The sequence below is a fragment of the Haliotis rufescens genome, unplaced genomic scaffold, assembly GCF_023055435.1.
Source record: "Haliotis rufescens isolate VD_foot unplaced genomic scaffold, xgHalRufe1.0.p SCAF_7, whole genome shotgun sequence".
In the NCBI taxonomy this organism is placed as follows: Eukaryota; Metazoa; Mollusca; class Gastropoda; order Lepetellida; family Haliotidae; genus Haliotis; species Haliotis rufescens.
The window spans coordinates 44,662,186-44,689,577 of record NW_025964361.1 but is presented as its reverse complement, the minus strand read 5'-3'; the positions used below and the strand labels follow the sequence as shown (position 1 = coordinate 44,689,577).

The following is a 27,392-nucleotide window of genomic DNA, read 5'->3' as shown; positions in this document are numbered from 1 at the left end:
TCTTGTCATAAGAGACGACTAACGGGATCGGATGGTCAGACTCACTGACTTGGTTGATGCATATCATCATATCCCAATTTCTTGGTTCGTGTTCATGATGTCAAGCACTGGATTGTCTGGCCCAGACCTGATTATTTACAGACCGCAGACCTATAGCTGGAATATTGCTGAGTGCGGTGTTAAACAACAAACAAACAAATATTTACAGACCTGCATCATATGGCTAGAATATTGCATTACACAAGACACAAACAACTAAACATTATGGGGTTTTCAAACTAAATTTGACTCAACTTTAATAGAGAACAGATTAAGTGCTTGTCTCTGTTGAAATTATAATACAAATAAAACAGTTTAAACATCTACATCATCTGGTTTTTTTATAGTTTGAAAAACAAAAAAGTAAAATATTTGTTCTAATATCAAATATTTTGCATTACTCAAATGTTCGGGATAGCTACAAATGAGTCAGGAACCTAAATGATATGTTTGGCATTTTGTTACCTGACATACTCATTTCAAGTATGCAGTTTCACTCAAAATGGCAATTAAAGTTTGAAGTGTAGTTGGATTGGCACAGGAACCAGACTCCTATTACTGCTAAAATCGATATAGCAGCATGTTGAAGATACTTTGGAAGACAGCCAAATGTCATATGGTCTGTTTGTACACAGGGTAGACTCAAGGCCATGCTATCGTAGGCATAATAGCTTATGTCAGAAGCTATGGAAACTGAGATGTTTCCCTGTACAAGATAAATGCCGTACAAGATAAATGCTGGAGCTATTTCTAGAAGCTTGCATGTGCCCTGATGTATAAATATGACGAGTCTGAATACCATGTTGAACCCATATACTTAGAGGGAGGGATTGTTTGCCCTTTACTACTTGTAACAGCAGTTGTTTATGATGTTTATTAGGGGTGCAACGAATACACTATGAGGCGAATACGACCCGTATCATGAATATAGGGTAACAAATACAAATATTTATTCACGATTACAGCAGGAAGTCAGCAGTTGATGTATTATTTATTATATTCAGTGTAACAATAATAAGGTAAGTTATTTGACATTACCCCCCCCCCAAAAAAAAAAAATAATATAAAAAAATATGCATGATCCCTTAACTTTTTTTGTTCTGTATATATTTTAAACAATTTTTAACAATAGTATATTTCTCTCCCACAAGTCTGATAATGAATACTTAAGCATTTCTTTTTTTAAATAAAAATAAAAAATCATATCAATTATATTTGTTCAGCAGGGCAGAAGTATGTACATATACATATATTACATACCAAACTGGACCATATTATAGTGTATAATAGATATGAGAACAAAACTTGATCTTATGATGTAGTGGATATACAATGTATACTATATGGATATACAAAACTTCCTCCAAGGAAATGAAGCATTTCAGAGAAATTTTTAATACCACAGAGGATATCAATTATCATGGACAAATATGGTGTGTTCAGGCGAGTTCAGAAAACTTAACCATGTGACCTTATCAGTTGCAAGACCGCCTCCATGGTCTTGTGGTAGATCCTCGGCCGTGTTATACCAAAAGAGGTTAAAAGATGTTACTTGTTGTTACCCTGTCTGGTGCTCGGCATTAAGGGCTAAAACCAGGTCTGGTCGGCTCGGAGTCAGTATACTGTGTCTGAGTGGGGTATTCAACTGACCTTGTGGCATGGTATCTCATTGGGCATCAGTCCAGACTAGTACAAGCAGCCACACACACATGTGCTTACATGTCACTATATAAGTACAATAATCTTGGACGCGACATTAAACCAATTTCACCCAACCCAACCCAACCCCCCACCCCCCCCCCCCCTATCAGTAGCAGGATAGTAAAACTAGTTTCCTCATTTCAAGGCAAGCTTTGTCCTTGTGACGGCTGAACCCAGCTGAATTTGTACAAGGAAGTATTCTGACATGATATATTTACAACATTACATGCCCCACCCCATAAATACCCCTTGACCAATCTGTAAATAATTTTTTGTGCCATAATATAAGATGAAACATTTACATACCAGTCCATATTTTTTGTCTATGTTACACATTTGATTAAAAAACAACCCAGCAGCACAGAAGGTGTATGATTGTCTAGTAACTGTCAAAAATGTTAAGTTTGATTGATTTTGTTTGCACTAAGTCCACACTAAGTCCACTTTCCTCGATCTCTGGAAACAAATGACTTCTTGTCACTTTTCTTAGCATCCAGGCGCATATTACAACAAATACGTTACAGTGTTTGTATTGTCAGGGACATGTTCAACCAAGTCATCCTCCTAAGGAAAATGAATTTTTCCTTACAAACATTTGGTTTTCCATTATTTTGAAAGTTACTCAATATTGGTTTTATTTTGCTTATAAATATAAATGAAGTATTTATACTATTATTAAAACCTGTTGAAATGTTATCTTTGACACTTGAAAACACAATGAATAATGATGAATATTTTAAGGAAATCACCCAAAATAATATTTGAAATTGCAATATATTTATTTAAGCAAATTTTTTCTGGCTTACCAACCTGAATGTTTGGGCCAAAATCCGTTAAGAATAAATTAATAAAAAATGGCTGTTGTTTGTGTAAAATCTGTAAAGAACACAGCAGTACCAGGTGCATCCATATATCAATCTGCAGGTAACTCCAAAATAACTGTACAGCGATTGTAATAATTTATCTAAAACTATTCAAAACAGTCTATAGTGGTATTATGATGTAGAAGCTGATACAGAAAATGTAGCTTTGAACAGGAACAGATTTTTATCATCAGGAAATTTGAGAGCTGTTATTGATTTTCGGATCAACCTGGTGTCGTCCTGGAAACGAATTAAGACTTGAGAGCTGAGCTGAGCTGGTGCAATGGATATTGCTATAGCGCTGTAGCAGAGCTAGGGTGTTTGTCAACCCACAGCCGACATTTTGTGAACAGGTGCAGGGATAACCTTGGAAATTGGTGGGGCGGTCGGGTAGCCTAGTGGTTAAAGCATTCGCTCGTCATGCCGAAGACCCGGGTTCGATTCCCAACATGCGTACAATGTGTGAAGCCCATTTCTGGTGTGCCCCGCTGTGATATTGCTGGAATATTGCTAAAAGCGGTGTAAAATCATACTCACTCACTCGGAAATTGGTATTGAAAATTATGGCTTTGATATTGAAGAATATTTTGAGTTGAGTTCTGCATGTTTGGTATTCTCAAACATAAGATAATATTTATTGCAGAAACATTCCATTACGGAATAGATGCAATCTTTTAAATGACAAAACTTTATGATTCATACATATGAAACACTGTTGAAGCATTGAGTTACAATATATGAAACAATATATGAAACAAAATATGTATGTAACACATTGAATAGGTGGGACATATTTAAATATAGTTTATTGTTTAAGAGACATAGCAGAGGTGCATTGAACATGCATGCTTTCACTAATTCCATGGCAACGCTGGCTGTCAGCACTGACCTCGAGGTCAACCAACCACTTGACTCAATTCTCCACTGCATTAGTTAATCTACCTGACCATGTTTGTAGAGGATTAAGTGATCTTTGAGTATCCGTGATCCCTTGGTAAATGTCTGCCCCTAGATGACCCCTTGACCTTGCACAACTTTGCTTCGGATTGGTTTAGGGTTAGAGTGTGATGTCAAGCCTTGCTACAAGACTGTACTGAATGATAAGTCCATGGATGTGTAGTAATTCTAACCAGAGACCCTATAATAGACTTGCATTTGTCGTAAGACCTCATTTTCCGCATCTGGAAATAAAGACAATGTTTTTCTGAGTAACTTTAAAAAAAAGATTATGGTCTCTGTTCTAGCCTTATAGGCAAGTCTAGATAAGCGGACAGTACAGGCCCCGTTCCACAAAGTGATCTTAGCGCTAAGTCGATCGTAACTCCCATTCTTTAACACTGACTTACGACAATCGTAGCGCTAAGATTGCTTTGTGGAATGGGGCCCAGGACGCCAGTCCTTTGTAGGGGCAACTTATTCTAATTATTTATACAATCTAGGATTTATGATTTAAATTGATAATTATTTCCTAAGAGACTTGTGTAAGGCTATGTGCTCTTATGCATCTGTTATTTGCGTACTTCATTTGCTTCTCTTGAAGCAGCTGGAAATTGCTACCACAGGTCAGTCCAGACGTACCTGTCAGTCATCCATCACTGATGCTTGGGAGGAGTGAGCGAGTGATTGTATGCTGCAGTCAATAATATTCCAGCAGCAACACAACCACCTTGAACCGATAAGCCTGGGTTAGGCAAGGGTTTAGTGAGCAATGATCCAAGCTGTTGATATCTATGAAATCATTCAGGTCACATCAGCTCCTCATTAATTGTCTACAATGACAAGCAGCATATATAGCATAAGCCTTTGGTAGATAAAACATGTCCGGAGAGAGCAGGTTGGTGGTTTGATCCCCGGCTACCTCATACCAAAAGATGTTAAAAGATGGTACTTGTTGTTACCCTGCCTGGCGCTCAGCATTATGGGGATGAAACGAGGACTGGTCGGCTTGGTGTCGGTATACTGTGTCTGAGTGGGGTATTCATATTAAACTTTGGCATGGTATCTCACTATAAAACTGGCATTTGTCCAGACTAGTACAAGCAGCCACACACATATGTATGCATGTCACTATATATAAGTGAAATAATCTTTTTGTATATGAACACACACAGGGGGCAGGGTACAAAGCATGAATATGACTGTTTTTTTACATGATGAATATCAAAATGACAAGAAAAAATATAAAGGGAATAGAAAATAAATGGCGGGAATATATTATTTTCTGAAACAACCCTGAGATATTTATAAAAAAAGTAAAAAATGTGTGCTTTTAACTCTTTGAGTGATTTAAAAATTGAGTTTTTGGTTTGAATTTTTGTGTGTAAAGAAAAAAACATTTTTGTAAAAGATTTGTAAGAAAATAAAAACTTGAAGCCATTATTTTCTATATGATTTGCTTTTAATTTACTGACGTATTAGTTATATAACCTGGAGAAATTGCAAGAAAACCGAGGCCAACTGACATTGTGTGGGAAGCTATTGACGGATTCATTCACTTGCCGTTGCTGTGGTCACAGACAAGAACGTGATTCACGCACACACGGTGGGGAATTTCCACTCCAATTTAGCATGGACTAGCTCATTAATCTGGAGGGGAAGAAGGGTCATTATGTTTTTGTTTAAACAGGAAGCAGGAAAGAAGGGGTTGAGTCCATTTCAGATTTGTTTTAGGCTGAAAACATGACTAGCACTGTGCCGGTATTTGTTGGCGATAAAATGTTATTGATTTTTAGATAAACAACTGCTTGCATGTTTAACAGGATCTTGTTGGCTGCAAAGCATATGTTGTAGTCATTATTTGCAGTATGGTGTATTTTACAAGATAATAAATAGAATCGAGATGATCACTTTTTTTGTGTGTGTGTAAAAATAATTATTCTACTTTATTAGAATTTGTTAAGTGGAAAATGGTATATGTCATATGTAAGAAAACACACATTTACCCTTTTTTTAAGCATGTTTAAGGTCCTTGATGTTTAAAAAATGTTCAAACATGTTATATTTTGATCTTTTGTTATTTGGTATTGGAGAGATATGAAGATAATTATTAGAAAGAAACGTCAGAAACAAGAGATTTAAAAAAAATATTAACCACATTGTTAACCAAACTTGCGCACACAAAGGACATAATTTGATTTAATAAATCCCAGTACAGTAAACTACGATTATAACGAACTCCAAGGGACCACTTATTTTAGGTCGTTATAACCGTAGTTCGTTATAGACATTTATACAACATATAAACAGCAAATGGCTGAGACAAAAAACAAAACAGTTTGCAAGATCGGCCAGTTTATTATAAGTGTGTTCATTATGAACATAGTTTACCATGTTTACTGTATTTTTGTAATGGAGAAATCATGAAAATCTTTAGATTCGAGGCTCATGTGATTCCATTTCCATAATTCAACAGATTCAAGTGATTTCTCCGGCTTTAACATGGTTATGGTTCGTATAAGTTATTGGGCCATTTAATTCCTGACTCAACTCCCAACACGACCAGCTGACATCATCATACTGGTTTAAATGATTGATGTGTTCATCTCCGTCTCACTTAAACTAGTACATGCTGGCCCAGTTGTTGTTAAATGTTTCACCAGCAGGTTTGGGTCAATGCATTGTAATATGATACATGTAGGGTCCAGTGAATGCTCACTGCTGCTAATGGAGGAGGGTCAATGGACAATTACAATCTCTTCTAAAGAAATGTTGGCGAGGAAAGGCAGGTTTTCCTGAATGATTTAAATAGAGATTGTAAATTAAACCTGAAATGATATTTAGCTCACCTTACTGAGTCATCTTAGCTAATGTTGTGACCTGTTTGTCCGTATGATGACATAAAAAATAGTTCAATTCATTGATTTTGGTGTTAGTGCTTTGGAGATTAATTATGATGACATCAATGCTGACACCAACTTTTGTTCAGTGCCTGTCTTTGTTTTTGAACTCATATCCAGGTGAGCTAGTGCTGTGGCATTATATTTTTATAAAGTGGAGAGCTGAAAAAGTTGGGTTAATAATGTGGCCCAGTTACTGACACTGTCTCAATATTTGAAGATAAATACATGTACACACACACACACACACACACTCTCACACACACACACACACACACACACACACACACACACACACACACACACACACACACACACACACACACACACACATATTCTCTCTCACTCTCACTCTCACTCACACATACACGTCACAAAAAAAATTCAGTTCAATGTCAGTCAGTAACTTTAGAAAATTATAATGACTTATGGAAATAATAAGCTGAGAAATATATGACATATTTTGATCTGATTCACCCCCACCCCTGCATCTTTGCGTATGAACCAAGAAAATTGCACTAGTTTTGATAATGCTGTGTTATTTCGTTGGCATGTTTTCCTTTAACGTTCGGCGTTTATGTTTGCAGGTGTTGGTATCGGCATGGTTATCGTATCGGGCATTGTGTGCGTGTACTACAACGTCATCGTGGGATACACCGTCTACTACCTCTTCATGTCATTTAGGGCAACACTGCCGTGGAGCCACTGTAACAACGAGTGGAACACAGAAAACTGCGTGGACAGCAAGAACTACGGCAACACCTCAACTATCAGGAACTACATCATCAACAACTGTCTAGATGGGAACGCGACGGTCGTGCCGAGTGAATTATCTGGCCTTGTCCCTAGCAACTCTTCTGAATATTATATAGAACAGACGTTCTACGGTGCTGGCAAAGTGTGCTCCAACCAGAGCTTCTCTGACCTTCTCGAGAGCCTCAACACAACAGACAAGAGCATGTCGGCCAGTGAACAGTTCTGGGAGTAAGACTATTTTTCACAAAGTCCAAAATGATTTGCTTGTTGTGATGTCATCTTTACTTAGCAACGTGTTGTGTTGAAATCTTATGTCAGAAATTGTCATTTCATCACAAAAAACCAGCTGCTGTGTTCTAAATGTTGCTTTGTTTCCATGGGAGTTCCAGCGTAGAATTGGTCCCCTGTAATCTATACTTGTCGTAAGAGGGTACTATATGGATCATGTGATCACGGTGACCTTGTTGATTGCATCATAACCTCATTGTGTGGTTGCTGCTCATAATATCAATCACTGGTTTGTCTGGTGAAGACTTGATTATTTACAGGCTGTTGTAATAAGACTCGACTATTGCTAAATGTGGTGTCAAATAACAAAAAAAGCAATTATTAAGTTACCAATCATGTCTTTGCAAGAACAATTATGAATAACATCTTTTTTAATTTTTGTGACAACATTTCAGGGCTACTTCTTGCTCCTTCACCCAAAAAGTGTCATTGTTTTTTTAGGTACAATCATTTGTATATCGTGTTTGATTTTAAAAAAATATTTTGTTTTTAGGCACCATGTGCTGGAGCTGACCAATGGTATAGAGGACATAGGGACCCTGCGATGGCAGCTGTTGATTTCCCTCATTGTTGCCTGGCTGTGTGTCTTCTTCTGTCTCTTCAAAGGGGTCAAGGTCCTTGGAAAGGTCAGTTTCTATCCCTAATAAGAACAGAGTTTGTCTGTCCGTCTGTTACTCAAAGGGGACAAGACAGGAAATTTTACACACTGATGTTACTGGTCATTATCTCAATTGACTACTAAAATTGGCATCATACATTCATATTTTTGTTATGGCCCTTGCTCCCTGCTTTTTAACTTACTGCGTACTGCGTGAAATAGGGACAAGATTTCTCAGAAACTACTGAAGTTACATGAATGAAAGTTTGCATGCTTATCTTAGAAAGATTTGCCAAGACTGGGTTCGAAATGTGGTACCGTACATTATGTTTTTACAGAGTTATGGCCCTTGATCCATGTTATTTTACTATTGCATAGTGTCTGCAATGGGGACAAGTTTACTGTGAAAATACTGAAGTTAACTTATCTAAGTGATAATTGTTTTCCCAGGGAAGGGGCCTTTTGTGTGTGTATAAATTTCACATTTATACTTTTTTCTGATGACGTAACGTGGCCCAAGTGCCTATCTCTTTTTAAGGCTTAATGTTTTTTTATATTCACTGCTATATGAACAGTCAAATTTATAAAGTGCCCCATGGTGGGGAATAACACTGTTTTCTTGTTTATTAGAACTTTAATACTGGGAAAATAGAATCAGATAGGTAAATAAAACGAGGCAAAACCCTTTCCATAAGAAATATCTGATAGCCAAAAATAGACTAGATACCACAATGAACGTTTTGTTCTTCCATCTTTGTTGAAAAAGTCTCCTCAATTTGATCTGTGACATGTTCATATTAGTTTAACAAGTAGCATTTGAGGGCAATGATTCTAAACCAGTTCTCAATGCTCCATTTTTGCTGCAAATTGGAACTGAATATTATTGACAGAAAATGTATCATTTTTGTTTTGTTCAAGACGAACTATCTACAAACACCAACAGTTCTAAGTAGATATTTCTACAAAGGCTGCTCTGCGAGTTTTGCATCTATTTCTGCACCATCATTATCTGTGATGACGTTGTGTTGTCAGGTGATGCACTTTGCGGCTCCTTTCCCTTACCTGGTGTTGACGGTGTTGCTCATCCGAGGTGTGACGTTACCAGGAGCGATGGAGGGTATCAAATACTACATCATACCCCGGTTCGAGAAACTGGCCAACTTCCAGGTGAGAAACAACCGCAATGAATACACAATGCCATTTAGAAAGCGGTCAAATGTAAGAAATGCTATATTTGGGATTACACTTTCTTAGTGAAGTACAGATTCTAGTACTTCTTTGGGTTGAGTCCCATGGAAGAACCTCCATACTACACAACAGTACAAGGGGCGGTCGGGTAGCCTAGTGGTTAAAGCGTTCGCTCGTCACGCCGAAGACCCGGGTTCGATTCCCGACATGGATACAATGTGTGAAGCCCATTTCTGGTGTCCCCCGCCGTGATATTGCTGGAATATTGCTAAAAGCGGCGTAAAACCATACTCACTCACTCACTCACTCACAACAGTACACTCCTGTTGAGATTCCAGGGCAGACTAGATGTACCATATTCCTTGTATCAAGGACCACAGGTGCTCAGATAATTAAGAAAAGGGTCTCTTATTGAAACCATACAAGTTTAGATTTGATGTCAGACTTCAAGCTGATCCGAACGCTGTTCGCATGCCGAATGCATGATTCAATCTTTTCTCTGTTTGTTTGTTTGTTTGTTGTTTAACGCCGCACTCAGCAATATTCCAGCTATATGACGGTGGTCTGTAAATATTCGAGTATGGACCAGACAATCCAGTGGTTGACATCATGAGCATCGATCTATGCAATTGGGATATGATGACATACATCAACCAAGTCAGCGAGCCTAACTACCCAATCCCATTAGCTATATGATCGCGGTCTGTAAATAATCAAGTCTGGGCCATAGAATCCAATGATTGACATCATGAGCATCAATCCATGTAATTGGGATATGATGACATGCATCAACGCAGTCCGTGAGCCTGACAACCCAATCCTGTTAGTTGCCTCTTACGGCAAGCATGGGTTGCTGAAGACCTATTCTACCCCGGAATCTTCATGGGACCAATGTTTTTACTGTATCTGAGTTGCCCCAGGTGGAAATAGCACAAAACCGTAAAAGTAAAAGGTTTGAAACAAGATGTGCCTTGCATGTAGAATGTGTTGACTGTTTCAGGTTTGGGGAGATGCAGCACTGCAGATCTTCTACTCTGTCGGCATGGCGTGGGGCGGTATCATCACCATGGCCAGCTACAACAAGTTCAGCCATAACGTGTACAGGTAGGATATTATACACGATATTATACCCTGGTTACATAGGGATTGAGTGATCATCATGACTGCTGAGAATGAACAGTGTATCTCAAAGATTTAGATTATATTTTGTTAGAAAAGATGGACATTTAGACCTGTACAGTTTTTTGTAACTGCATCCTTCTGTTATGAAAAATATTTTTGTAAAATACAGTAATTTCTTACCAGTAAGTACATTAATAAATACATACTTTGAGAAAAAAAAAGATTGTTTAATGTTTAAGCAAAGGAAATATATTCTGCGTATCTCTGATCCATATATTTTGTCTGACCAATATTATTGTTAAAATCAAGGGGCCACAGGTGGCCCAGTCGTCTAAGGTGCCGCAATTCACTGTGCAGAGTTGCGTCCCTTGGACATGCCAGAAACCTATGATTGTGGGTTCAAATCCAGGTTCACCCCAATTATGTTTCTAGGTTTGTCAGCACCATACACGTGCTCGTGGGTTTCACCGAAGTGGTAAACGTCTGAGACCTGCATCACTTCAGGCTTTCTTCCCACATTAAGCTGACACGCCGCAATATAACTGGAATACTGTTAAAAGCGACGATAAACCCAACTCACTCACTATTGTTTCTGTTTTCAGGGATGCTATGATTGTCCCACTGATCAACTGTGGCACGAGTATCTTTGCCGGTTTTGTGATCTTCTCTGTTCTTGGGTTCATGGCTCATGAAGCCGGAACGACCATGGAAAAGGTCGTAACACAGGGTAAGGTCACACTGCAACCTTGAACTTTCAAACTTTTGATCTTTGACCCACAGAAATGTTATTTATAATGGCAATACCATACAGATACTGTGGCGTTAAACAACAAATATGCAAAGCTGTTTGTCAGTAAATCAGAACAAATTTTTTGCACTTTGAACCAGGGGTCCGGAAACCGTCATATGCGCCGGACATGTCCGATTGGGAATCTCAAATGTCCGTTTTAAAATATTGCTTACCGGACATTTTAAAAAGTATTGTACGGACATTCCTAAATTTTGACCGGACATGATCAACAGTTAGGACTGAGCAGTTTCTGTCTGCAGTTGCAACACAATGAAGATTAACTACACTGACAAGCTTTGTTTGTTTTGATTGCTGTAAATACATCGTACCTACATGATAGTCCAATCGGTCAATCACTGTAATAGGCAATAAACTGAGTTGACACTGATTAATCGAGGATTAATTACTGAGAACATCTTGTTAATTTGAGTGAAAGGTGTTTACAACTGTACATTAATACCTTGCATCATTGATGCTACGATACGTAACCTCAGACAAGAAGCGAAAGCTCGACGACAGCCAGTCGACCGATGTAGATCAGTCGAGCGGATCTGCCAAACCCTCAAAGTCTGGACGATCATTTTGTAAGTCGTGGCTAACGACTTTCACTTGGTTGACATACAATGAGGATTTGCAGATTTTATTGTTTTCAGTAGCTAGTCGTATATTGAATCTTGATTGACCGCCATTTTGCTTTCTCGGACGATCGATATCCAATTTTTTTATGGTCAATAAATAAGTACAGATGAAAAAAGTATTCAAATAACTATTGCTATCAACAATATTTTAGTATTTGTGATTAAATTATCTGTCTCGCTTTTAAAAAAATCTTTAGTTTAAAAAAAAAATTTCCTGTGAGGTCACGTGACAACTAAATATGGGATAATAGTCTCGATCCAAATGTTACAACGCGTACACTTGAGCAGACTCATGAATATAACTCATGAATATTAATTAGACCGTTCACTACGTTAACAGATCGTTATTATAACAGAAACAAACGTATGTTTTCCATGTAAATCTAAAATGATATTATTTGTTATTAATTGTCCGGTGAATTAAACAATTTAAATTGAAACAATTCATAATTCATCATATTATGAATACGTAAACTTGTAATGTGTGTGAAAAGTCGTACTAAAATACGCTATTTGAAGGGGGCGTGGCCTAAATGCAAATGTCCGATTGGGATTTTAAATTTTCCGGACCCCTGCTTTGAACTCATACACATGTGTTGAGAAATGTACGGTGGTTTATGTTTTTTCTTTCCCTTCCACAGGTCCTGGTCTGACGTTTGTTGCATACCCTGAGGCCATTGCTAAACTGCCGATCTCTCCGCTGTGGGCAGTGCTATTCTTTCTTATGTTGTTTACCATTGGCTTGGATAGTCAGGTGACTTTTTTCTACCATTACATCGGCACTTTTATTTCTGGAACCTTAGAAAAATCTGCTCAAACAACATTATCTGGTGTTTCAAGAAAAATAATTAATAAAGACCAACCTGTTTATAAGATGCATCATGAGCGACCATTTTGCATGCATAGCAATGTGCGGCTGTCTGTGAAATCGGAACCCACCGTGCACCAGCAAACTGTAATGGCAGGAGTGATTGCTTCGGATTATGTTGGTTTGAATAGTTTGAGTGTGTTGCCATGGATATGGTTGTATTGATTATGTTTGTTGGAATAGTGTTATGAAAGCGTTGCCATGGATACGGTTGTATCCGATGTTCTGCTGGTCACAGAGGTCACATGACCTGGGTTCCTTTGTCAAGGACACCGACGACATAGATTATACATGGGAGATGGACATATGGTGCTCAGTTTGAAAAAAACACATTTTTTATTAATTATGATTAAAACATTTTAGGACTTCAGAGACATGACTGATACTTAACACATTTTAATTGATGAAATTCTATTATTTCCTTATTGAGTTTTTACACCTGCATGGAAATTTTGAGGTTGCACATAGCAGCAAAAGCGGGAATCATATTTGCCAAAAGACTAGCCTCCATCTTTGATTTTTTATTTAGATTGTTTTTATCTCGAAAGCAGATGTATCCGCTGCATGGACAATGTGTTGACAAGATGAATGTTTAACAAGCTATTTTAATAAGACACTAAAACAATTAATTTCCTTCCTGATTCGTTTCCTGTATTCGCCACATTTTCGCGGATGTCATGTTCTCCTAAAATGTTACTGAGATGTTTCTCTAAGTGCACTTGCGATAATTTTGTGATTCGGGAAATGTGTGAAACTTCATGTGTTCAAAAAAGAAAGAGAATCATAATGTATAATTCTATCTATATAATCTTTGTATTTTTTAAAAATACCCATTTGGTTTTATGTTCCAATAATTGAAATTCAGAATGATTTCGTAATTTGCCATTTTTGACAAAGGCCATTACACATGTTAAAAATTCATTTTGAATGCAAATTTGAATTTCACTTCCCACTGAATCGTGAGCACATTATTCAGGTTCAATCTGTTGATGAGTCAGTGGTTACTAGAATAAGAGGTTGATTTTCTTAATTAATGTTTCTTAATGACAATAACCTCAAATATTTCCAAATTTAGTGTTTTCTTGAAAATAACTTTCCAAATTTAGCATATTTACTGACAATACTGATGAAAGATGTAATGCAGTTTAATAAAATGTTAAATGTATTTTGACATACATCGAAATTTATTTCATTATTATGAACCACTGACTGTTTGTTTTGTGATTCACATGTACCTAATCTTCATATAAAGGAGTCTTTTTTCAGGTTTGTAGTATTCAATGAAGTTTTACTGTCAACCCTTGCAAGTAAAGGTTTGAAAACTTTTAAACATGGTGCCAAAAAAAACATTCTAACAGACACCAGAATTTTCTATTTGTACAGACGCCCAGTTTCATTTCAATTTTCTCAAGACACGGGAGTATTTTTCTGAGACTGTGGGACAAGTATCAATGTTAAAACATATTAAAAAATTCACGTTAAAATTGAATTCTATTTTACTTTTGAATTTTGGGGCTTCAATTCTTTCCCATTTTCTGTTTATGTCTTCAGAAAAATATTCCCTTCATAGTGAAAAATATTTCTATGATCTGGCAAATGATGGAAAGAATGCCTGCAGTTTCAAAAATACATCATAGTTAAATTCAAAAGAAAACACATTACTATTTCAGTTACTGTTTTTGGTTTGAAGTAATGAGTAAAAAATTGTTTTGTTCTTTGAATATCTCAAAAAATGGAACTGAAAAAAAAAAATTCTTTTAAAGAAACCAGGCAACAAAACAAATTTGAAAAATCAGAAATGACACTTGCAAAAACTTCATTTTTCATGTGGACTGTTGGAATTGGTGCAAAATGTAAGACTCTTTCCAAAGATACAAGTTAAAAAGATTGAAAAAAATCCACTTAAAATGTTAAAAATTCCATGGAATTAATGCAATTATGCAATGATGTTACGAGATGACTTTATCTTTGGAAAGATGCTGTACTTTTTTGCCATTATGGAGTCTCTGATATGACAGACAATGGACATTAAGTCATTGCAGTATGAGCGTGCACTCGATGCGTGTTGATGGGTAAGACTAATATGTTTGTGACTTTTGTATGTTTAATATTCTTTTGTTTTCTGTATTGGGTATTGGGGAGATAGATTAAAGATTCATGGGGCAATGGGGAAATCTGTGTTCAGAAAAGAAGGTTAATGTCGGGAAGATTTGGGATCGTACTGGTTAGCTTTGTTAGCTGGGAAAGTAATGAAGGCTGCAATTTTCTTTTAATGAATTAATTTTTAACTAATAACTACTAAGTATATGGATGGAGGATGTGTGACCTATTTCTGTATGGTGGATTTATGAGAAATAGTTTGGGATAAAGTATGTTTTAGATGAAGCTTTTATTTTCAATGTTCATGGAAATTTTGAAATGTTTTATTGTGATGGACAGGGTTTGAAAGTTTGGAGAGAAATATAGGTAGAAACAGAATATATTTGTGATGGAGTGGGTGGGGAAATGCTGGTATTGTATGTTACAATAAAAGTAGGAGGAGGAATTTGTTTGACAGGAGAGAAAAACAACCAAAATTTTGGGATTGTTATTTTTTATTATGTCCAAACCTAGGTGAAAAGAAACAACTATGGGTGTGGGGTTTAATGTGGGAGGGTGCATTAAGCATATTGCAGTGTGTGCAGAATGCTTTGATACAGGTGTGATGTTCATGTGCTTAGTCATTATTGTGACACAATTGATGCATAATCATATTTCATCATTCCAGTACATGGATTCAAGTGGTTTAACAAACCTAAATTAACAATAAACAAACATGCCGTTAATTAAACAATAATTCAGGAGGAGGAATGCCCCAGAACTTACTCCCATCGTAACCCCAGAATCTAACAGAATAGTCTAGCTGCAATATTTTTCAGATTTGCATGCAGTGATACTGTCGCCAAGCTATAACCGTTTTCTCAACACAATATCACCTTCCTGCTCTTTGCTTTCTTCTGCCTTTTCCCTAATCTGTGTAGAAACTAACAATGGATGCAGCCAGCGTGGAATGGCTTTCATTTGGCAGTATGTGGCTTTAGATTTGCTCAACACAGCTTCATTTATCATCGTCAGCTTCAGCACTGAATAGGATGCTTGCCTTGAGTAGAGGGAGATAACTCTGTACAGCATTTGGCAAAGGGAGATAACTCCCACACATGTATCCTAATATGGCTTTTGATTTGACTTTTATACCAGGATATGGAACATTTACATATTCTTCTTGCTTTGTTTCATTTTGTCATACCATCATTCATTTGTATGAAAGACCAAAAAAATGTTGCACACACATCGGATGAGACAGTCATGATTTTTGTAAATCATCCTAACAAACCATTGACACTTATTTCGATTTTGAAAATATTCTTTGTTGACATGTACCATGTTTACCACAACTCTGGTTGCTTCAAGTGAAATTTATTTCAACAAACAATTCATTGTGCTTTGAAAATTGAAGTAGAAGTTTAACTTCAAAAACCTAACAAAAGTGCCTGATTGGATTATCCATACTTTACTGTTTTATCTTTTAGGTGAATTTGATGTACTAACGTTGGGGTATTTTAGAAAATACCAAGAGAATAAACATTCAAAAGTATAGAAAAAAAGACAAAAGAGATAAAAACATGCATGGTAGTGATCAGTGCACACGTGACTTCCCCAGCACTTAACAAAAAATGGTAGATTTAAATTTCTAGACACGCAAATGTACTTAATGTGGTAGAAATAGAGCTTTAATTTCTTGCTTTGTAGAGCATGACATAAGACAAGCCACTCAAACCAAGGAGGATTATCATGGTAGCGGATTCTGTGTGATCCCTTTAAATGAGATTTCTAACTGCTTTGAACAGTATTCCAGTTATATCGCAGTGTGTCAGCTTGATGTTGGAGGAATGCCCGAAGTGTCCAGATAGTAAGTTAAAATGTAACGTCACATCGGCAATATTTCCGCCATATCGTGATGATGTACAGATAGTACTTTAGTGGAATTACCATATATGGAAGAACTTTTAATTCCTTTCAGATCTTGTTCTGCATTCTATAATGGCTTGTTTGTTGTAAATCAGATGAATTTACGTTCCAAACAATATTTATCGAAAATATTTCTGAAAAAGATCGCAAAACTGTCTTCAAATACATGTGTTAACACAAAGAATCACACTTACGATTTAGATCCTTGGAATATTGTTGACATAAGTGTCAAATTGAAGAACTATATACAGAGAATCTTCTTGTTTTGAGTGCACTGAAACTAAACACGATTTTTTGGTGTCGTTCTTTTGTTTTGTTGCATTTTTCCTGTGCTGGCTTTTGATTTTAGTACTGTCAGATCCCTACAGTAAGGTGATAGAGAAGTGGTTGGCGTAGTAACCATATCTGTATCAATACCCCTGTGACAGATGGATATAGGAGGATATGGCGCTGTGCTTGACTCTGGGGTTGCATGCAAGGATTAATATTAATAACTGTATGGTCAACAGAATGATAATAGCGGAAAGCATATTTAGGAATATATTTAAAATACTTGGCATCCTGAACTTTTTGAAACAAAATTTCTTTTTGAAGAAATTAATCAGACAAATTTGAATCTAGAAATTTGGAAATAAATAATTTTATGAAATAATAATTTGGAAAAGCTAATACACTATGAAAATAGGAAATGTAAGAACATTTTTGAAAAGTTTTATGTAAAATAATTTACTGGATTATTTTGTTTTACAACTTTAATAAAAAAAATTACAACTTTGAGTTTTGTTGTGGACAGATATGACCTGAGTTTGAAATTCTACATCCAAGGACACGGTACATGTACTTTGATCATATCTGCTGAAGAAACACAATAAAAATCAATCATCAACGTAAACTCAAAATCAGTAAAGATTTCTTTTTCTTCTTAAGTCCATTTCCAAAGATATAGAATGGGATTCAAACCCATACAATATTGTCGTTTGATTAACTCATGCCTAAATACCCAGAACAACTTAATTTAATTTTGGGTGCATTTTACCAATTATTATAAAAAAAAATTAAAATGCATTTTCAAAGTGTCACAGTGTACAAATTTTTCTTCAGCAAACTCATTTTGAAATTCTATTTAAATCTGACAGCAAGTGGATATTATATATGAACAATTGAAACAGCTTCCTTGATCACACATGACACCGGTACCAAAGTTACAGTTTGGATCTGAATCAAGTCCTTGGCTGTAGAGTTAAGCACGACAATCCAAGAGAGGAAACCAATTAAGTTGATGAAGAATTAATGCTAGGGAAAAAAGAAAAAAACTATATAGTTCATTTAAACCCAAAAATATGAAAATCGTATCAGGCAAGCACAAAAAAGAGAGATCATTCTTTTATTTTATTATTAATGAAAAGATACCAACATTCACTAAAATAGAGAAAACAACTGAAGGCATTCAAGATGAGAACTAACTTAAAAAATCCAACAAGCAGCTGAATTCTCAGGAATTCTTTAAAAAAAAAGAAGTAGCAAAGTATCTTAGAAAGTAGAATTTTCTACTGGCAGTGTTGGTAAGCTGCATTTACGTTAAAATGTTCTCCTCTGTTCTCTCAGCAAGGTCACGGTGGGAGGTCAAGGCCGGGTCAGGGCGCCGGACCGGTCTTCAACAACACGATGCCACCAGTCTGCTAGGTTTTGTTGACACGTTATGAACTAGACAACAGTCTATCTTGTGTTTTCTGTTATCACATTACAGAATACATCAGCTTGTACCAGGGAGGTCTCTTCAAGATTTAAGTAAATGTTGGATTTAGTTATTTTGTAGATTCGTCATTAAAATTTACAGTAATAGTGTTTGATTCTAAGGTAGAATTTTCGATTCTTTTTATAAGATTAATTTTATTACCTTTTAACAACATATATGAAATTATTTTATGTTGATTTTGATGAATGATATTTTTGTAAATATTCTGAATAATTTTTGTTTCATTGTTTCATTAAGAAGATGTTTTTTATCCATACTACATATATTTCCTCATTTGTTTTCAAATTAGATGACATATGAATTTGCTTGAAGGACAATTAGTTGCATGAGCTTCCCCGGTACATCAAGCCTCATCTCAACTTTGCTTTCAAAACATTTTTGTGTGACTTGTGAAAGTTTTCCACCACAAAACACACATCATCTCAACATTCATGAGTAGCCAAGAGGAACAGAACTCAAATGTTTGATATTGGTGCTGTAAATGACACAAATATTGAGTGATAATGTAAACAAATAAATGTTTACATCTGAGGTGAAAAGTGCTTTGGCCTCTTATACTTGATTCCTTGTGTGAAGTTTTTGGAAAGCATCTGATATCCAATGTTTGAGTTCTGTGTTTATGAACAAAAACCAAAACTATTTTATATGTTTATAACACACAAAAAACAAAATACTGTATTAGCAAAATTCCAAAGTTTCAAGTTTGATTTCCTTTTACTCATGTATTAAAGCTAACAAACTATATATGGAACACATTGTTTCGGACTACAGGTTTCTCAAAAATATTACTTACTATACAAAAAAATTGCCTTTTTTGCACAAAAAAGAAAATTCAAAATATGCAAAAATGTATATGGGACTTATGCAGGTTTGCACAAAAAAAAAAAGCTTTGGAATTCGTGACTAATACATTAAATTTAGGGATCACCCTTCATTGTCTCTTTAGATGACCATAGCATTGTTATATTGTTATTTTATTGGTTGTTATGGAAACACTTTGAACATTTCTTGGTGTTTTGAAAACATAAACGCTCACATTCTCCAAAGGTCACAACTTCAGCATGGCAAGGAAATGGTATCTATTCTGATCAGCACTTCATAAATTCATGCACAATAACCCATTACCATGTAGCATAGACACAAATGATCTTGTTCTGAGCTTTTATATTTGAAAAGGCAAGAAATGTTCCCATTTTATGCCCTTGTATGTTAGATCTATGTAAATGTTCGTTCAGAATGGTCTGTATCAATGACCATGCAGACCACACTGACGAAGGTTTACAGGTAGATTACTCAAAGCATTTATGTGCTTTTGACCAATAATTGATGTATGATATATAGTTATGTGTTGAGCCACATACTGAGCATGATTCCCCCTTTCCCCCCTTGCTCTGTTGTTCATATATCACTGTATGCCGCCTATGTTGATATGGAGCACCTCTTGAAGTACTTTTTGTTTTCTTTCATTAGTTTGGAATGTTCGAGACAATGTTGAGTGGAGTCATTGATGAGTATCCCAAATACCTGAGGAACAAGAAAGTCCTGGTGACGGCAGCTTGCTGCTTCTTCGAGTTCATTATTGGACTACCCTTGATAACACAGGTGACTGCTCTAGGGGCTTTTTTCTCTTGCAATAGTGTTGGTTGGTTGGTTGGTTGGTTGGTTGGTTGGTTGGTTTAACGCCGCACTCAGCAATATTCCAGCTATATGACGGCAGTCTGTAAATAATCGAGTCTGGACCAGACAATCCAGTGATTGATATCATGAATATCGATCCACGTAATTGGAATCGATGACATGCATCAACCAAGTCAGCGAGCCTGACCACCCGATCCCGTTAGTCGCCTTTTACGACAAGCATGGGTTGCTGAAGACCTTTTCTATCCCGGAATCTTCACGGGGCTGCAATAGTGTGACAATAGTACCCCACACTATTGCAATAGTATGCGATAGAATTAAATACAACTGTAAGACTTGATAATTATATTAATCAGTGTAATAGAAATGAATACAGTATCGCCAACAATTTCAAAGTCAGGAATTTTCTCACTACTCAGACCAAGGGAAGTAACTCTAATCTGAAGTTAATCAACACATGGCGGGTTTGAAATCGTCTGTAACAACTGAGTGTTCAGACTGTCTGGCACGATGTGGCTTCTTTTAAGTTAAAGAAATTAGCATCAAAGTAGATTGACCACCTCCGTGGTCCAGTGGTAGTGTTGTGGGTTTGATCCCCGGCAGCGTCATACCAAAAGACATTAAAAGATGGTACTTGTTGTTACCCTGTCTGGCGCTGGGCATTAAGGGGCCAAGACAAGGACTGGTCGGCTTGGAGTCAGTATACTGTGTCTGAGTGGGGTATTCATGTTAAACTGTGGCATGGTATCTCAGTGTACTAGCACTATAAAATCGGCATTTGTCCAGACTAGTACAAGCAGACACACACACACACACACAATTTTTTATGTATTGGAGAAAACACGCTCACGAGGTTTTGGTAGACAGAGCATGCCCTGGGGAGAGGGAAAAACCAAGGGGGCGAAGCTGTTATGCTGAAGCATATGTTCCCAATATGACACAGTAGATGGTGAGTGAGTGAGTATGGTTTTACGTCGCTTTTAGCAATATTCCAGCAATATCACGGCGGGGGACACCAGAAATGGGCTTCACACATTGTACCCATGTCGGGAATCGAACCCGGGTCTTCGGCGTGACGAGCGAACGCTTTAACCACTAGGCTACCCGACCTCCCCCACAGTAGATGGAGATTGACTATGTGATGTGTGTGTTCCAGGGAGGTATCTACATCCTGCAGATCATGGACTGGTACTGTGCCAGCTTCTCCCTTATGCTGATCTCCCTCACCGAGTGTCTGGCTATCTCCTGGTGTTACGGTGAGTCGGGATGTTCATGAAGTTGTAGCAGGGCGTGGAGTCATCCTACAGATGACATCCTTACCTTGTCAGCTTGCTGACAGGGTTAACCTCTTTGGTCATGTGGACAAGGCGTCCGACCTCGGATCAGAAGGTCCGTGGTTCAAATCCCATCATGGGACTCGGTAATTTTATGGACGCTACATTGGCGCCCAACGTGGGGCTGAGCACGTTCATATTAAATTTGAGAAAAATTAGCCTCAGTACCCTACTATGCGGCCTTCTGTTGACGGGGGAGTATGTAGCAGGGCGTGGAGTCATCCTACAGATGACATACTTACCTTGTCAGCTTGCTGACGGGGTTAACCTCTTTGGTCATTTGGACAAGGTCATGTGGACAAGGCGTCCGACCTCGGATCAGAATGTCCGTGGTTCGAATCCCATCACGGGACTTGGAAATTTTATGGCCGCTTCAAAGTGATGGGGTCCATCTAAGAGATTTCACTGACACCATTACACAAACAGATCTTAGTGCTTAGAGGAACGTGACTCCCATGCTAAGCCCAGTTACTAAGTGAAATGACGGCTATTTTAGGCTTGAAAAGGTGGAGTTGTATTTCTATGATCTACAGTTGATAGTTAATTGTTTCAGGTACTGATCGGTTCTGCAAGGACATTGAGCTGATGATTGGCTACCAGCCCCATCGGTGGTGGAAGTACATGTGGAAGTATGTCACTCCCTCCGTTATTTTGGTGAGTATAGTGCCGTCATTCTATCTGACCTCATCGTTAGTGGCTTTGGAGTGTTTCAGAAGTGCTATGTTTTTACATGAAGCAGATTTTGATATTAAATTATTCATGTGTAGCAAGGGGTGGAGTCATCCCACAGATGACATCCTTACCTTGTCAGCTTGCAGACAGGGTTAACCTCTTCGGTCATGTGGACAATGTGTCCGCCCTCAGATCAGAAGGTTCATGGCTTGAATCCCGTTACTGGACTTGAAAATTTTTTGGCCGCTACACATGGTACACATATCTAAGACTCAATCCATTCCTGGTAAATTCTCAGATCTGTTACATACTTCCAATGTATGTCCGATCTTCTTGTATATCCTTTCCATGACCCAAAAATATTGAAACATTATGATTTTTCGTTTCAAAACGCCTGGGTTTTTTTCCGGAAGAACAACCAAACCGTGATTTAACTTAATGAAATATGAGCTCTAAAATCATTTTTTAACATCCAGTCATTTAGTGATATTTGTAGATAAATATCTTCAAGAGTTCCATAAGTAAATGAGGAAGAACTGTCATTAGACCAGGAAAGATGTATCTCATAAACTGCAGGCTTCAAGTCTGTTGGCTGAAACGTTTGGTGCAGATCTTTATAATGGCATGATACAGAAATTATTACCAAAAATATTGAACGAAAAACATAGTGAAAATTCTTTATGTTAAATCCATGTTTGTTGCTCTCTTGAAAAAACAGGTGAAGATGGTAAAGGGACAAACACGGAACCCAACAATATGATGGGTGTATCACAAGTATTTGCATTGCCAATATTCTTCTTGCAGTTCATCTGGTTGTTCAGTGTGATTACTCTCGGCCCCGTGACGTACGGAGACAAGGAGTATCCCCAGTGGGCTATCGTTGTCGGCTGGTCGTTAGGGATTATCTCCGTCCTGCCAATTCCTATCATGATGGTGGTTCAGATGTACTTGGCAGAAGGAACGCTAATGGAAGTAAGTGCTCAGATCGCGTGGAAACTTTACTCTTTATCTCGTCAGCAGCAACTTCATATTGCAACTTGCCATTTAAGTCTAGAGACCAGAGCAGGCAGGGGTTGTGAGAGGGTCATCATCTGACGTAGACAAGAGCCACTTGTATGGGGTACTGTGGATCTGTGAGTGGTTTGGGTGGGAGGGGTGTTCCTCTGATGCAGATGGTGGCCACTTCCATCTTGAACTAGGGGGCGGGGGGGGGGGGGGGGGGGGTTCCTCTGATGTAGATGGTGGCAGTTTACATTATGCATGTACAATAAAAAAGCTTCTGAAAGTTTTGATATAATTGTTATTGATAAGAGACAATATGTATATGAAGTTACCAACTTAAAACTGTAAGCAAAACACTTCCAATTGCAGAGATTCCGGAAACTTACCAAGCCATCTCCAGAATGGGGTCCAGCATTGACAGAAAATCGGCTGCGATACTACGAGTCGTTGGGGCTTGATGACCCGTCATCTGTTCAATCTGTACTCCCGTCTAACGAAACCAGTCACGAATCCAAATCACCGGAACACTTGCCAGAACAGTTTGCATTATTGCCGCAAAGTGAAAAGGCATAGTCACTAGTCTCTAACGCTTAGGTACAGATGGGCACAAGTGTTGTCATGGCAATCAGAAATGTTACCATGGCAACCTGTTGTATTTTGTCAGTAAAACAGTATGAAGAGAAAAAGCTAAGATACTGGTGAAATTGACTATGACGTGGCGCCAAACCAAATTTGTGAAGAATTCCCCCACTTGCATCGACAATAGTTGTACATAGAAGCTGGGTATATATTGTTATGCACATCCCAGAACGGAGTGGGTATCCTGTTGCAGTACCGATGTTGAGGGCGTGAACTGTGACTTGCATCTCTCTTCCCCCTCCTCCAGGAGCGGGTTTCGTGTTGTGTGGACAAGTGTGTTCTCGGCAGTGTGAGAGTTGTAGCATTTGGCCTAATTAAGTTTGGAGTCTTAAAGACAGTTATGTTACTTCATAATTATTTACTAGAAGAATTTACAAGAATGTTATTAGAAAGGACTTCAAGTATAATTCCTAGTACCTTTACATAATATGTACATGAAAAGAACTCACCTTGCTATGTAACTTCATATTAGTGCTTTTGAACATATAATATTAAATAAGATATCCTTCTTATTTAACTAATAACTTTATGTAAAATTTATGCAAATTTGTAAGTGGTCGTAACTATTACTAATTAATAACATAATCAGGAACTAAGAAAAAGATTGACAGAATAATATTAAATGTTTTTCCGCTTTTAGAATTTTGTGTCCACTTTTATGACCTTGTGTTTTCAGTTAATATCTTTTTTGGAACAGAATTTACAAGCTATATAATTAGTGACAGCTGCAAATTTAAGGTATTTGTATCATGGCAATTCTTAAGTTCTTCATCATTGTAGGAACAATTATTTTCATCACATGTTTGTATGAAACACGCTTTGTGCACATCTATGTAAGTACCGGTAGGTAAGTGCAGCAATGCCTGAAGTGACTAGTATTATTGAAGAAAATCAAATGACCCATAAATCTTACTCTGTTTTGAGTAGAAGTATTTATGATCATGGAGATGTTTTCTATAACTGTGTTTGGAGCCATCTCTCTATCTCGCTGTGCACACAATTGTATGTATGTTGTGCTTTTGGGTTATGGTCAGTTTTGATATTTATTCATTGAATATTATCCAAAGATCTGGGAAATTTGTATTTCTGGAATAATAATCAAACATACCTCCATAGCTTACACACAGCTTATGTATGTTAAATGAAATTTGATAGTCAAATTTTGATGTGCCAAATTGTTTTACTTAGCGTCCAGCATTTCCTTCATGAAAATACCTTTTTTACATAAAGGTTAGGTTGATGAACCTTCTCCGGAACTAACTGTACTCTGTTAGATAGGAGCTAGTTTTATTTTATGGGTTTATGTTCCAAGTAATAATCCATCTTTTTAAAGAAATTATGAAACGGTATTGCCAATTATTGCATTATCTCACCATTTCTTTGTCTCATTTACATAATATATTACAATTTATATTATCAATTCTTTTCAAGATCATTAAAGTTTTCTGAAATATCTTTATTAGAATGTGACATCTAGTAATATTGGCCTGATATATCTGGCACACCCAACTTGTTAACCGTCATGTTATACAACAGTTGTCTTTGTGTATACATTTAGTACGGTGCTAAACAATAAAAGGTGGTGTGTATATGCTGCTGCTGCTGCCTCCTCAGAAAGATCCTAATGTCTTGATGGCGGTTAGCTGATGCCTTGATGCAGATATATGTTCACAAAGTCCAGTTGCATCTTTACTGTATCCTGTATGTGTGTGAATGTATGAATGTAGGTTATGTAGATGTGTTGCTTGTTAAATTGCCTACGTAAAACAAGCCTATCATTGTTTGAGAGCTGTTTTCTTTGAACATTTGTTGATTTTTAGTTGAAAGTATGTTAATTTAGCGTTACAGTAACAAAGTGATTTTTCAAAAGCTCAATCTCCCTGCTTGCAGATTATTGATGATGCGATGAGTACATGTCCGCTGTATATAATAAGGAATCAATGCAATAACAAGTACCATCGTCCAACAAGCATGTCTACATGTAACAACTATCACTCTACAGTTGTTGCTACCAAAACAATATGATTTTGTCAGATTTAAATTGATTGTCAACATTTGTCAAATATGAAAAAAATATATTAAGATGTGTATATTTTAATATTTATGGTTGATTTAAAGAAATTGATAGGTTAACACAATTAATGAATTCTTAATCAGTTCTAAGGATTTTTTCTTCCACATGCAATTGAGGAATTTTATAGATCTCAGAAATCTTTATTTAGCATTTTGTGTTTTATTTTGCTAATAAACCATTTTCATCATGACATGGTCATATCTTATCATCCTTCACACTCATGTTATATATATATCTCATGTCAGTTGTATATTTTACTGCATACTTGCTAGAATTACTTGACTTCATTGTGTATGTAGCCAGACATCTTGAGAAATGATTTTTAATGATGTTGATATAAGATTTGTATTGATAAGATGTACTTTTAAAAGATGATCCTCGTACACAGTCCAAAAATTGCTTGGTAAAAATTTGTAATGTGATTTTTAAAATGATTTATAGCTTTTTACTCATGAAGTGATCCTCAAATCAGGGGTATTATTGATGTGAATCATAAATAGTTGTCTGAAGCATTTGAATACTCGTTCATTTCATGATCGAAAACTTATTTTACCAGTAAAATACCTGTATATTTCTACTATTGCCTGAAAGTCCTTTTGCATCCTTATTAGTATGCTTATTTTTCTGGACATTTTATGCCGGATAGTAATTCGGTTGATATTCTAAGATATAGTACACTACCTTTATAGTGTCATATTCATTGATAGGGTTCTTAAAATTTCAATACCGATTACACTTACAAGTTAGGACGGATCACTGACTAAAGGTTGGTGCACATATTTAATGCCTTAATAGGTTCTCTGTCATAAAATCTTGTATCCATACAAAATGGGTCAATGAATATGAAAAGGATGATATTTTTAACAGGCATTACAGTTTAATGACAGTTGTGAAGCCATTCCTATTTTATTGGACTCAGGTTTACTAAATGTCATCATTTGGTCTTTTTAACGGAATTCTGTTACGGCCTTATCGTCCAAAAAGATTTTTGTCCACCTATTCAGAATACTGTAAATCTTGAAATTAACACGAGCGTGAATTAAATGTGATTGGTCTTTGCTCGCATTTTTAAACATCATATTTAATTAAGGTGAGGATTCTAAACCTGACTGAGGACATCTTTAGATAGAAATCCACTGGTGCTTGAGAGGAGGGAGTGTCGCATTCATATTGAGTTGCATTTTGGGCTAGGCTCCAGTGGTCGCATTCTTTTGGAGACGCATTAATTTCACGATTTACAGTATTGTCTACATTGCAACAGTGGCATGGCGAAGTGGAAACCAGTACAGACCCTTGTGGCTGCTGTATCTAACATTCTGCAGCTTATTTGGAGCAGAATGGTAATTGCATCATTTCAGCTTCTTAATAATTAAAATATTTCCGACACAGGTGAATAGTTCTCTGTGGCTACATGGTCAATTACAGATTAAATGTCAAATCTTGACATTACACAAAATGTCGTAGTCATCTGGACATAACTTGTGTGCCTTTGCTTTTCATCCTCTTCAGTACAAATATTTTAAACTTGTACATTTATTTGATTTTTTTTAAAATGCTTTGAATAAATAGCATTGGAACATGA

At 36.8% G+C, this 27,392-nt stretch overlaps 1 protein-coding gene across 2 annotated transcripts in view; it reads left to right on the top strand.

The window, feature by feature from the left end:
* LOC124115626 (sodium- and chloride-dependent glycine transporter 1-like) overlaps window positions 1–27,392 on the top strand; it is a 63,635-nt gene extending 36,243 nt beyond the window's left edge. For both annotated transcript variants that reach the window (XM_046476682.2, XM_046476683.2), the window contains exons 4-14: window positions 7,027–7,423; window positions 7,977–8,109; window positions 9,114–9,248; window positions 10,270–10,373; window positions 10,994–11,118; window positions 12,461–12,573; window positions 19,922–20,053; window positions 21,246–21,345; window positions 21,977–22,077; window positions 22,900–23,067; window positions 23,467–27,392. In XM_046476682.2, coding sequence (XP_046332638.1) covers window positions 7,027–7,423; window positions 7,977–8,109; window positions 9,114–9,248; window positions 10,270–10,373; window positions 10,994–11,118; window positions 12,461–12,573; window positions 19,922–20,053; window positions 21,246–21,345; window positions 21,977–22,077; window positions 22,900–23,067; window positions 23,467–23,670 — 1,712 coding nt within the window. In that variant the 3' untranslated portion in view covers window positions 23,671–27,392. The remainder of the gene's footprint in view (window positions 1–7,026; window positions 7,424–7,976; window positions 8,110–9,113; window positions 9,249–10,269; window positions 10,374–10,993; window positions 11,119–12,460; window positions 12,574–19,921; window positions 20,054–21,245; window positions 21,346–21,976; window positions 22,078–22,899; window positions 23,068–23,466) is intronic.